This window comes from Phoca vitulina, unplaced genomic scaffold, assembly GCF_004348235.1.
Source record: "Phoca vitulina isolate PV1807 unplaced genomic scaffold, GSC_HSeal_1.0 scaffold9, whole genome shotgun sequence".
NCBI classification, from domain to species: Eukaryota; Metazoa; Chordata; class Mammalia; order Carnivora; family Phocidae; genus Phoca; species Phoca vitulina.
In genome coordinates, this window is record NW_022589712.1 from 5,358,029 (window position 1) to 5,371,714 (window position 13,686).

At 34.4% G+C, this 13,686-nt stretch overlaps 1 protein-coding gene across 7 annotated transcripts in view; it reads right to left on the bottom strand.

The window, feature by feature from the left end:
* Positions 1-870: 870 nt before the first annotated feature.
* Positions 871-13,686, bottom strand: part of QKI (QKI, KH domain containing RNA binding) — a 158,985-nt gene continuing 146,169 nt past the window's right edge. For 2 of the 7 annotated variants that reach the window (XM_032407510.1, XM_032407515.1), the window contains exons 6-8: positions 12,699-12,998; positions 9,923-9,997; positions 871-5,931 (exon numbers count right to left, since the gene is read on the bottom strand). In XM_032407510.1, the coding sequence (XP_032263401.1) occupies positions 5,915-5,931; positions 9,923-9,997; positions 12,699-12,998 (392 nt within the window). In that variant the 3' untranslated portion in view covers positions 871-5,914. Of the gene's footprint in view, positions 5,932-6,485; positions 11,987-12,698; positions 12,999-13,686 lie in introns of those variants that run through there. The other 5 variants (XM_032407512.1, XM_032407511.1, XM_032407517.1 and 2 more) reach the window with 5 other exon arrangements.

Below are 13,686 nucleotides of genomic sequence, written 5' to 3' on the forward strand. Positions count from 1 at the left end.
TGTCTTATACACACCACTACAGTATAAACCATAAAGATGTATTTGGTAATCAAAACTTCTCAATAATAGCATTTAAAATTATATATATATATTATAATATATATATATAGTTTTTTACCCTGGGAGCTGAGCTTTTTCCACAAGGTGATGTCTTTTGCCAAGAAGGGAGAGCAAAATCATAAGCAATGCGAAATCAACATTGTGTTGCTATTTGCTGCACCTACCATCCACTTCTAATCTGACTTAATTCTTCCTCCTTGTCTCCCGCCCCTGGCAATTAGTGCAGCAGAAACACAGACAGGAGAGCACTATGCTTAGGTGAACCAGTTTGATTCAGCATTGAGTACCAGGTATGCATAGAATTTTAAGTCTCTTTATAACAAAGGCATTTCAAATTAATTTTTTATGAAAGAAACCACAGACAAAATTACATGTGTGTACCATATGAATATTTCTAAAAGTGTTGCCTATAAAATGTAATTTTTTTTCTATTTGAGACAAAGATATTAAGGGATTTGTGACAATGTTAAAAAACTACCTTGGGCACTTCTAAAAAGTTCGTGAGTTGAAAAAGTTTTCTGAGTCATTTTTGCTATTATAATTTAGCATTACATTTCATTCTACTAAAAATCATTTGCTAGAAATCCTAAAATAGCTAATTGTTACAAAGGAATAAAGACATTTTATCCCAAACAAGCAAATGAAAAACAACAAAAAACTGGAGAAACCCTGAACTGTCATATAAGATATATAAAAGTGTTATTAGGCTTCAACGGTAAAGAAGATTCTTGATTTGGTAACAAGCAATTTCATTTAAACCTATTGTCTGCTTTCACTGCACTAGAAAATTTAGATCCTATTTATCTAGTATTTTTAATTTTTTTTTTTTTTTTTTTTTTTAGGAAACCTTAACCACCTCTTTTGTGTATGACCGTACACGTCTTGCCTTTGTGAACAGGGTGCTTCAGCGGCTCCGGGCGGACTCTATGTGTGTGCAGGTGGCCGCACTAGGGTGTGTGTATCTGCTTTCATGCTATGTTCGTCCTGACACTTTGCCCAAGAAAAACATGCTTAACTACTAAGTACATTTTTACCAACTTCTCGGCTGAAAGCTTAACTTTCAATTGTTTTGTCAAATGATAGTATAAAACAATAGACTTAGCATTTTATCATTCTAAGAATTTGGTAGTTTCATTTTTAATACTATTACAACTTGTATTAAAATGGGATTTGTACTTTTTCCACCTTTTAAAAAGTCCTTTACAACTTTTCCAACATAAAAGGTGACAATATGACATACTTATACATGAAGTACCATTAACTGAAAATGAGATGAGACTGTATTCAGAGGCCTCAGAGAATGTGTAGTGAGTTGCATAGAAATTCATCAATTTAAGTGACACGGTACTGTGATGACTTATAGATTAGCAGCTTGACAAGTATCTTCAAATTTTTACAAAATAATACACGAACTGTACGGCAATGAGAATGTTTACAGATAGTAGCATATTAAAGCTCTGTCTACCTAACAGAAACACACGACCCCCCCATCAAATAAACAACTATATTTGAGCCAAACAACTATCTCTATGATGATTAAATTAGCTGCTATCACTATTATATGTAATTCATTTATGTAGATATTCTATGGGAATATATAAATATGGGAATACTTTGACAGTCTGGTTAATAGCATATTGGTATAGTTATGTCTTTTATAACATATAACTTTCAGCCCCAAGTTTTAGAACTTTAAAATAAATAAAGTGTAATTTACAAAAATAAGCCATTATTTACAAACATAAAAATTCATCCTGAGAACTTATTATCCAGGAGAACTATTTCACAGAAAAGGAAATTACCAGTATCTGTGAAATAAAAATGTACCTCAAGAGTTAAAGAATTCATATGTGGAGATCAATTTACCTAAGTTGCAGCCAAGAAAAGCATGAAGATATTTAATAAATCTTAAATTGATTTGCATGCAAGAAATGAATGAGATGTAACTTCTCAAATGCCACTGTCATTCTCCCTTAAACTTCTCGTATTAATGGAGTATTCTGGCTGTATTTTGGAAGAGGGTGAGAGAGAAAGAACACCTCAGGAAAACTCAAGGATGCTGTCTCATCTCTCCCTAGGGGTTACAAGAAGAGAGAGGCAGGGTGCATTGTCAATATTAATGGCTTACTTTGGACTGTTCTGAGAAACAGAGCCACTCTACCTTTGGCTTTACCTGGTTGAGCCCCCCACCCCCCACCCCAAAAGGAACACTGGCTGAAACAGTTCAACACTTTATAAAGGAAAAGTGTCTGATTAAAACACAAATGTGAATAAAGACAAAGCCTCATCAGATTCTTTGCTTTATAATGTGACCATAAAATTACCTACTTAACAGAAATTAAAAGAAATGGTTCAACAAAGAATCAAACTGGTTTTCTGGGGTATATCATCACAACGAATCTCTTTACTCTTTACGCTGTGAGCAGAGAGTGATTATTTTGGAGAAGGAAAAATAAGAAAGTGTGGAATTAGTAATGCAAGAGGCTGAAAGGCAAGTGGCAAGAGTAGAAGAATGCCTCAAACCGATGCTACTGTGTTCCCATCTCTACTGGCACCTACCCCCCAAGGTAAAAGGCCAGAATAACCGAAGCCATTTTAACAGTAGTGTGCGCAATTGTCAGCTGACAAACAACATAAAAACAAGTCACGCTATGTTATCTGTGGTCACGTTCTTCAGGGTTAGTCCAGTAACTCAAGACTTTACATTCTTTTGTCTTTATTTGTTTATTTTAATTAAACACGAAAAGGTTAATAAACAGACATAGTCCAGAGTTAGTAGGTTGGTATTATAACATTTATTAAAATAATGCTATGGGTTAATAGAAACAGCAAAGAACCAAAGAATTAAAATGCAAGCTATGTAAAATCCCAACTAAAACCCAAAAGTGTCTAAGGTATTCATTCATTAGCTAACTAAAAGCCCAAGAAAGACAAGACACCCAATATAATAAAGTACTGCAAAACAATTGGCAATTTTCAGTTATCAAAATTGTGGATTCTGCATTTTGTATCCTTTTCTCAATCAAGAAAAAAATTCTTTTTGAATGTTATATAACATACATATAAAACAAGATAGAAAAATACATTATAAACTTGTAACAATGGCTGTAAATACATTATCTTACATGTTTCTCATAGGCAATAGGTTGGTTATGATACATACATAGCATGAAACTACTAAGATAATAAAGACTTGACAAATACATGTCAGCTGTACGGTGACATACAAGCGACACTCCCATCTACCCACGCTAAAAAATTACATAATACTGTCAGAAAAGAAGTCTTAAAAACTACATATTTTAATAAGAAATAAATTCAATAAAGAATGATAATACTGAGAACCAAGGCATTCAGAGATTTCAAAAGTCATGCTTTTTTTTCAGTTGATCCAAAATTTTATCAACTAAGTTTTCAAAAGTTTGTTCAGAGCCAACATTACTCATAAATGTCACACATTTATTTCATACATTTACTTTCTTCCCCATAAAAGACCTTTGATAAACATCTAAAATGTCCAGGTATAACGTAGTTGAGATGAAACTGGATCAAATACTGGTATTGTTTTTAAACTACTATCACCTCAAGTGTTTGAGTGTCGCAAATTTATTCAACCAACCAAACAAAATAAAAATCAAAATGGCACAGCATATATTGTAAATAAATCAAAACAACTGTATATGTAACAGAAAGACAAAGCAGTGGCACATTAAACCAACGCTAGCTGAATACAAAACAATGAATGTCTATTGCATAGTAAATAAACTGAAAACGGTTTCCAAGTGAGACAAGATGATGGAGGAGGTCACCACGAAGGTGCTTACTGAGCTTACTGCTGACCTTTGACTGTGAAGCCGTGAAAGGTATGCAAGAGGGAATGAGTTGATGAGCTGGGGATCCACTGCCACTTGATATTTGCCACATCTGGTACTGAGCAGTTAAGGATTATTTAAGTGTTTAGATGTAGTCGGCTCTGTGCACAAACTGCTTCAACTACAAAACTAACTGGATTTCATGAGAAATTGGAAGCCTAAACTCACAGGTAGTTCAGCATTTACATGCACAATGATGCCCGTTTTTTTTTTTTTTTAAGTTAAAAAAAAAAAAAGGTGTGTGGGGGGTGGGGGCCTCTTAGGTTACTTAAACCACCAAAAAGATATGGACTACCCAAGTGATCTGGTCTGGTAGAAAGAAGTCTGATTAGATTTGGGCCATTAAAAAATACTGTTATCCAGAGTGAAAATCATAAAGATTCATTTTTGTGAAAAAGTTTGCTAAGAATACTATTATCTCCAATTTAATAAGAAAAAATCCAACACACCCCTCCTTCTCTGAATAAAATAAAGTTCTACTTTTGTCTGTAAACTGATGTTCAGATCACACATAATTTTTATCTCAGAACCTTGTGGGCTACTGTTAAATATCACAATAACCAAAAGCACTCGATTATGATTTTAAAAGAATGGTGTTTTAAAACTTACTTGACATTAGAAAAGTTATCAAATTTTTTCACAGTATCAGATTTGGCAAATTTCTATCAAGGTAACGTGGCAAAAATCATATAATTCAAACCATCAACTCATTTGTCTCCCCTCAAATCTTCTTTCACATACTGGGCGGGCGACTGAGTAACATGCATTAACTTGTATTCTGAGGGAGGAGCTGATCTTACAAGACACTTGACTAAATGACCATGAAGGAAAATAAGGCACTTTCTTTTCTTTAGACTTATTCCAATACTTAAAAAATAAAAAAGAAAGACAAAAAGGCTCTTTTGGTCTTTTGTTTCTTGACAACCACCAGAAAAAATCATTTAATGAAATAAAGGGTTTCTTTGTTCTTTTTCTTTTTTTTTTATAACACTTGAAAGTATAAAATGCTACATTTCCAAAAATATATATATTTTTTTCTGCACCAGCACCCTTGTATAGTAAAAGTATCTACTTTTTGTTCATTTGTTTCAATGCACTACACTTTATCTACAATTTCATTACATGTATACAGCAAATAGGCAAGCATGGCTTTTACATCCTTAATGATTTTTTTTTCTATACAGGGAGGTTTTAAAAAAAATATTTGAACAGTTTGCCCAGTAATGTGACACATAATGCATGTACCTTGTTCTCATATACTTTTTAAAGGAGGTTGTAAAATAAAGGTTCAGTAATTTTAACTCAGATATTTATCTTTTTAAAAATAGTGTTGCGGTTTTGTTCTTTGCGTTACTTCTCAAAATTCCTTGTTTTTTCTCTCATGGCACACTTCTAATACTTCAAATTTTGGCAGGCAATATAAAAAAGGCTGCAACTTCTGCCCTTTGAGGGCACTGTAGTGACTAAACAGCATATCAAATTTTGAATACTTTTTGAAATCACTTCACCAATGACATCCCTGACCAAAGGTTCATGCATGATGCATCATCACACGGTACATTCAGAGAGCTGTGACTCGCTATGAGAAGGTTCCTAGAAGTCTCTCACAGTAACTGCCTCTGTCACTGAGCAGTTAAGGGCCATGTCTCCCCTTCTGAGGTGAGGCCTTCTTACCGTTCGCTTAGGGTGGGACGTGAGAAGATGATCAGTGCTGTGGGATGAATTGGGCCTTATTGCTTTACTACTATTCAGTGCAGGTTCTAGAACCACTTTCACCCAAACAAAGAAAAACCAAAAGCTGAGTTGGAGGACAACAATTTCTTTGTCTTTTGTTTGGTTAGATGGTAAGACGAACGGACAAAGTGCCTCAGCTCGCTGCACTGACGACAGGCAAGCAAAGGCGATTACCAGTTAACTGATCAGCAGGCAGGCATGGTCAGGTCATCATTGGGTGAAGAGTTCAGAGGTCAGAAGGTCATAGGTTAGTTGCCGGTGGCGGCTGGGTGGTTAGAAACAAAAAACAAAACAAAAAAAAAAAGAAAAGAAAAGATAGAGAAGAGATTAGTTTCAGCTAGTGACGGCTTAATGACAACATGAAAAACTAATCACAACTAATAAAAAAAAAGCATGTTTAATTCTGACAAACTGATTGACACCATCTACAGAATACAATAAAAATCATGACAGTTCCGTATCATGATTTGAACAAATGAAGGAGAGCCCACTCCCACAAAAACAAAAACAAAAACAAAAAAACTGGTTAACAAGAAAAAATAGAAATAAAATACAACTAACAACTAACAGTTAGTAGCAGTCAATGAAGGAAACCGGAGAACAGCAGTGGGCAGGTGTGATACACAGGGCCCTGGGCAGTCAGCGCCGTCACCAGCCCCCGACTGCCATTAGGCATTAGTACTCCCTCAGATGCAAGCATTAAAGCAACTATTAATGATGGGTGTGATTATTAATAACTGATGATTAACAGAATGAATCTAAAGAAATTTAAATTTCTATGAACAATTTGGTTCAACATAAACTCTGGGCCAAACAAGGTTTCTTTTGTTCAATAAATGTTTATTGCTTTTTCAATTATTCTATTTACAAACAACATGGAATTTCTTGGCCTTATGATACAAAGCAATACTAAACTGTAGTCTAGCAGTGTAGGCAACATCATGGGAACCAGAAAAAGGCCAGGCCTTTTGCGCTGGCCAACACTTTCCAGTTGAAAATACTATTTTACACATATAGAACACTTATAAAATGCACTTGCATGTAAACACTGTAAAATCCTGCCATTTAAAATTCTATACTCAAAAAGCTCTAAGTACATCAAAAAATAGAAGAAATTTCTAATTGATACCAATAAGGCATTTTAAAACTACAAACAGCTTTCTTTATTCAATTTCAAAGCTAATACTCTGCAAATACAATAAAATCTGACATTTCATATACATTCCTGCTTTATATTTTATATTTTAAAAGAAGCCACCTGTAAATACTATTTTCTTTTGCAAAACAACAAACAGAACAAAAAAAAATTAAAAAATTACAGTAAAACATAAAGTAGTTCTCAAGTGGAAAGTTATCGTCCCCAGTGTCCTCGAGTTGTTCCTTCCTTATAAATCAACCTCTGTCACATTCTGCTTCACCAAACTTGGTCCACTTAACAGTAGTATGATTTTTAAGACTCATTCAACAGCTTAATTATTTCTACTATATTCTGAGGTTTGACAGAATTTTCTGTACTGTTGCCATTGTGACTAAGGCAGAGGAGATGTGAATGAAAAAATATTCAGTGCAAAGGTAGATTCCATGCCACTTCATAAATCATAACCCAGTAGGTATAATGTTCACAGAGTTATTTGAAATGATCTATATAATGGACTGGTTTACTTTCATATAACAAAAATGCTTTCTAGAGTCTATCATTTAGGATAGTTTATAAATACTACAAAAATACTGTATCTTCAATGTGACCAAATCTTCCCTGAATTTCTTAAAATAAGTGGAATTTTATTTAAAACAAAAACTGCTATTCCAAAATTAAAGAAGAAAATAAATACTTAACACAATGTAGTCATACCACTTCATAGGAAGTACTCCCAAAATACAGAATCTTAAAGCATTTTTGATATTACTTTAAATTTTGATTAAAATTGTATTAAGTTTCTTATGCAAATTATGCAAATGATGGTTTTTATAAAATCATCACTCAGAAAAATTCTGATTATGTTTTTGTGTGTGTGGAATATATAAACAAAGCAAATTACCACTTATATATATATACCAGTACACCTAGAATGCATCCTCTGCCAAGTCCTGGCCGCCCACAGTACACACAGGTATGTCAACCGTGCAAAATCACTTACGGTTCATTACAACTAAAAAGTCAGTTGGTCTTTTATAGGCTTCAAATTCAGTTTTGAAATATGTGTAGAAGTGGGTTTATTTTTAGTAAAGAACTAGATATATTTGTCAACCATGCAGTACTCTAAATACTTATATAAGATTACATGGTTATATGTCCAAGGGCTGAGTTTCCTTGCATTAAATGAATGCTTATTCTTCCCTTCAAAAATTAAAAAAAAAAACAAAAACCTCAAAAATAGAGAAAACAGTAGTATCATAAAATAATTTAAATGAAGGACTTCAGACATCTCCCTTAGACCCCATGAGTGCATACGGTGATAGTAACAGCAGTATACAAGTATTCTGTTATGTAAAGAAAATAAAAAAGGTTGCATTTCGGTTTGCTGACATTGCATTTTGAATAAAAGTGACAAGACTAATAAAAAAACACATGTAACTACGAAAGAGCCATGCATGGAATGTGTTGTCATTTCCAAACACTATAAAATCTTCCTAATATTTTCAACTATCTCAAGGTACTGCAGCATTGAGTAGCCAATAATTATTGTGTTAAAACAAAATTATGAGAAATCTCCTTAAAAGGGGCAGAAAGGGAAAGATTAATAGAAGAAAAACTACTTTAAAATACTCTTTCAAACTATTTCGGACAGTAACAATGTGGAAAAAAAAACCTTCAGATTATTCATGGAATTATCTGGTTTCCTTAAATCTAAAGTGACTTAAAAAAAAAAATTTCCTCCTTCACTAGGAGGCTTGTTCTGCAAGAAGGTGGTACATACACTTGTACATGACACACCTACAAGGTGCTTTATTGTCACCGATCATCACTGAGCTTGGGGTCTATTTATTTTGATCACTGAATAATCACAAGTAATGTATGTATTAGTTAAAAGTCTTCAATTCAAGGCTCTTTAATTATGTATGATGCTAAATAAATATCATCAATGTCTTTGGAAGGTATTTTATTCTGATGTGGACAACAGCTGTGTCCAATATTTATCATCAGTATTCAGGAGAACCATGTGAGGCAGGTAGGTCGTTCATAAGTTCATAGAAGATGTAGGACAGGAGTGTAAATTCCATCACTTTTCCCACTAATTACTAGAGAATCTGATCAACTTAATTAGTAAGTAATAAATGTGCCATAATAGAAGCTTGATAAAAATCTTTTTCTACCTTGCTTCGGATTCTTACCCTGTGATGACAAACTTAGAAAACAATTCAATGTCAATAAACCGAAAATATCACTCCTCAAAAACATAAATAATTTATAATAGGGTCCAAGGGCATATACAGGACACAAATTACAAATGTTGAAAAGGAGAAAAATGAAGACTTATTTTCCAGTCACAGGTTACTCAAAAAGGATATTCAAAGCTGGATTCACGTCTCCACAGAACTTTAAGAGATAGTTTACCTTCAGATAATATATTTTAGCAGCAAATGACAAAAATCAAAGGATCCATTTTGGCAGGAGAATGTAAGAGTAAAAGGGAATTGATTTTCTCATTTATTAAAAAAAAAAATCCAACTGCATCAAAGTTATCTTCACAGTCCTTACTTTTGTTGATTTCAGCTGAGTACTTGACATGTATAACCTCATGTTTACACAGTGGCTCAAATATCTTATGAAAAAGGAAAATGGAAACTAAATCTTCAGTTTTCTCCACAAGGACACAGGAGGCATATATTCCTTTACTTCTCTCATTAAAGCACCATCCGCTCAGTTCATTTGCAAAACCAACCCCAAATTTCAGAACAAAGGTAAATTTTAGCAAAAATTACGAATGAAAAATAATTAAGGCGACATCAAAATTTAACAGCTCCCCAAATGGACTAATTTATGTTTTAGTAGGAATAAATCACAGTACATACTTATATAGGATTTAATAAGTTAAAATAGGGAGCAAAAAAAAGGGGGGGGGTAAGAAAGAAAAGAAAGAAAAGGAAAAAAAAATCCCAACCCTTAAATCTGTCAATTATAACATATCAATTTAGAAAAAGAAAAGAAATGGTGTGCAGGTAAGCAGTTATATTTTTCCATCAGGTGTGGTGTTGCAAATTTTATGGACACCCAACGCATTTCTTATAAACAAGAACTGCAGAACTAAACTAACCTCGGTCTGCGGTCACAATCCTTTGGTAAGGATGGACACGCATATCGTGCCTTCGAACTTTAGTAGCCACCGCACCTAGTTAAATTGCAATTACCAAGACAAAGTTAGAAAACATTCACAAGGGAAAAGAAACATTAACAGCAGGTTTATCAAAATGGATTTCAAATGTTCATTTACTACAAAAGGTTCATTTTAAGAAACACGTTAAGGCACAGTAGTTTTAAAATTAACCATAGTATGTTGTGTATATACGCGTCTATTAATATTGCATTCATTTCAAAATCTTGGCCTTAACCTATTTTATCCATTCATTCACGATCCCAAGTTACAGTATTTCATGAACTCTACTAGATCCAAACATATTTAAGCTTTACTAGTCACATATTCACTGAAGTGCCTTTCTCGCAGCAGGACCACTTAAATAATGCCATGTTTAATACTGACAATTATTTGCTAACCTTAAGACCACTTCCAGAGTTTATCACTTAAAAAGGTTTAAAAGCAATTCTTAAAGCCTACAGATTGTGGTTTTAAACTTTGAGTCAATAAGTATGAACTGCAATGAATTAGGTGATTAGTAAAGCAAACAGTATAGTACACTTAGCAGTCAGTATACTACTGTACACTCCTTTATAAATTACCGTTACTTTGTAAGGTTACAGACTAAACCAAATTAATAACATACTTTTACTTTCTATCAGTGTGCAAAAAGTGCAAGTAAGTCACTGACTGCTAGGCTAAGCTTCCCCCCCACCCCCTGGAGGCTGCTGAGACTAAGCATTTGTTAAATTCAGATCTGATGAGGGTTCAGTTAAGACCGTTCTTGAATTCTTAGCCTTTCGTTGGGAAAGCCATACCTAAAGATAAAAGGAAGGGAATTAAAAATTAGTCATCAATGAAGATTTGATGCTAATACCAATCTCCTCACTACCACCAACACACATGTCTGCATCTGTTTTGAAGGGCACTGCTTATTTTAAAATAATATGATGTGAAACTTGATATATATCATGCATGTTATCTGTGTGCAAATTTATTATAACTTAGCAATTTGAAGTAATTTTCTCAGTTCTCCAAGTGCTCAATGTCATGTTTTACTGCTTAGGTGGCAAAGCGAGCAATAGGATTGATAATGGATTTTGGTCATTTAGTACTCATTATTATTCATTTTATGAATGCCAATTAGGTATCTGTAGATTTTGCTTTTGTCAGTCTAATAATTATTATAAATAAAAATTTCCCAACACAACAAAAAACACATTGCTTAAAATGAGAAACTGCAGTGCCTCTTGCTGTTTCTAAGCAGTAAACTGGTCCATCACCCCTTTTCATTTTAGATAAACTGATCTCAGACAAGTATAATTCCACGAGGCAAAATCAGCAAGACCTTGCACTGAGTGCTGAACAGCAGCTGGTGGCTGAGAGTGCCAGCCCTGCAGGAAGCAACAAACTCCTCGACCAGACGCTGTGCGTGCAGCAGAGAGGAGCTCTGGGGAGAGGAGCAGGCATGGGGCCACAGGACAGAGCGTTAACAGAAAGGAAAACGTAAACAGGTTACATGTTACATGTTATTTTAAAAATGCTTCAAGAAATGTGCAACAGAAACAAGCTTCTCATAAACAATTCTATAGTATAATTCTGACCTGTGATACTTTATACAATGATGCAGAGATAAACGGAAAACATGTACAATAAAAGGCACCCGAGTGCAGCACACACAGATAACATACAGAGATCGTGGCTTAATTGTTGAACAGTGGATTCTCAAGTTTAAATCTTAGTGTCCAGGTTCATAAAGACTTTCAAATTTTTATAAATCAATATTAATGCTGGAAAAAAAACCTTAAAAGATCAAAGTCCTCAGAGTCAACAGCATGCAGCACCAAGGTCATACACAATTCAAGGAAAAAAGTATTCAAATTCTGTCTGGTAAAACAAAGGGGCAGCACGGAAACACTCTGTCCCACATTGACTGGTCGTGTTATAACAGCTGCTGTATTCTAGTCCTTCATCCAGCAAGTCAATGGGCTGAAATATCAGGCATGACTGGCATTTCAATCCACTCTATAAAAAAAAGGCATCAGTAATGTCTTTTTCACGCACACCACTTTTTGTTCATGTAAAACCAAGCGTTCATAGTATGATCTTAATTTTTGCCTCAAATGTGACTCTAAAACAGTGACTTGGTATTTACTTATCAATTCTGTACTACTGAAATCAGGAGTTTCCCTTATGTCTGATATTAACTAGAACTTCAAAAGAGAAAAACTGAGGAAACCTGAAGAATCCAACTAATTTACCTGGTCTCTTTCATATAAAATGTGATCACAAATATTAGAAAACACACAGACAATAACAGCAGTTTTAAAAAAGATCTCAAAATATTTCCACACAGAAATTTAAAATTTAGTTGACAATTAAATAACTCCCTAAGACAAAAGGAATCTAATTGTAGGCAGTGGAGCCAACGGAGGGGACAGGTCTAACTCAGAACGACCACAGTGATGTCAATGGTGAAAAGTATTGTCTGTTTAAAATGTTTACTGATTTACCAAAAGTGAATTTGAGTTACCAAAGAGAATCTGAGCACAAATTTAAGGTGCAATTCTTTAAAAGGGGAGCCATTAAGAGAGGCTGAAATAAAACGAACTTCAGGCTTCTGTCTTCCTAATGGAAACTTGTCTTGACTCTCTAAAACTAATACAATCATTTCAAAGTCTGAGGCACAGAAGTTATGAAGAAAAATACTAGCAGCCACACGGGGAGAACAACTTACCTAATACACCACTAGGTTCAATAGGATACTCAAGGATTGATGTAGCTGGTGCCAACGTGTAGGGGTACTCATAGGGTGTGTAGATCAAACCAGCTTCGGGCCCCGGAGGAACTATTGCAGCAGTCGGGTGAGGAGTTCCGTTTGGCATGACAGCGGTCTGTATCTGTCTGATCAAAGGCATTATGGTAGGGCCAGCTGGCGTAGGGGTACGCAGGGCAGCTGGTGGGAGAACAGGCGCAGGCCCAGTGATAATCCGTGGAGCAGCCTGGGCTGTTGCTGCAAGAGAAAAGGCAAGGGCTGCTACAGTAAGCAAAGAAATGTAGGAGGAAGTATAGAGACAGCAGTATAAAATATGGAAAATGAGAGGGAAGTAGGAAAAAGAAAGGAAAAGCAGGAAAGAAGAAAAATAAAAGGAAATCATTAGTACATGCGCTGATCACACAAAATGCCAAAGCACACTGATCAAATGCAAACAGCTTCCCCTTTCCCAGTGTGATTAAGAATAAATGTGCAAAAATTATCAAGCCACTGTAAAAAAAAAAAAAAAAAATCAACAAAAAAAGAATGATACCATTAAAATAGGTTATATTTAGTTCATATATTTGATACATCTATGTTTTTAAGATCTCATGAGACTAAAGGTACATGCAGAAGCACATGAAAACACTCGCATTAAAAGATGTTAAAAAATTTTTGGAATTGGGAGTCCACAGAAATACAGTTTTGGTTTATTTCTAAAGAATAGCTTAAGTTTCAAATTTAAAAAAGAATAATTTTTACTGTATTAACTGACCGACTACTAGTTTTATATGAATTTCCTGCATCTGTAATGAACTTCATAGAAAAGACAATATAAAAAATGTCCCATTCCTAAATATAAGACTATTAATGATCTACTCATTCTCATGAATAAATTAAAGCCAACCATTTTGTAAAGCAACCACTTCTGAACCCACTAAAAACTGCCTATACTTTGGAAAGTTGGCTA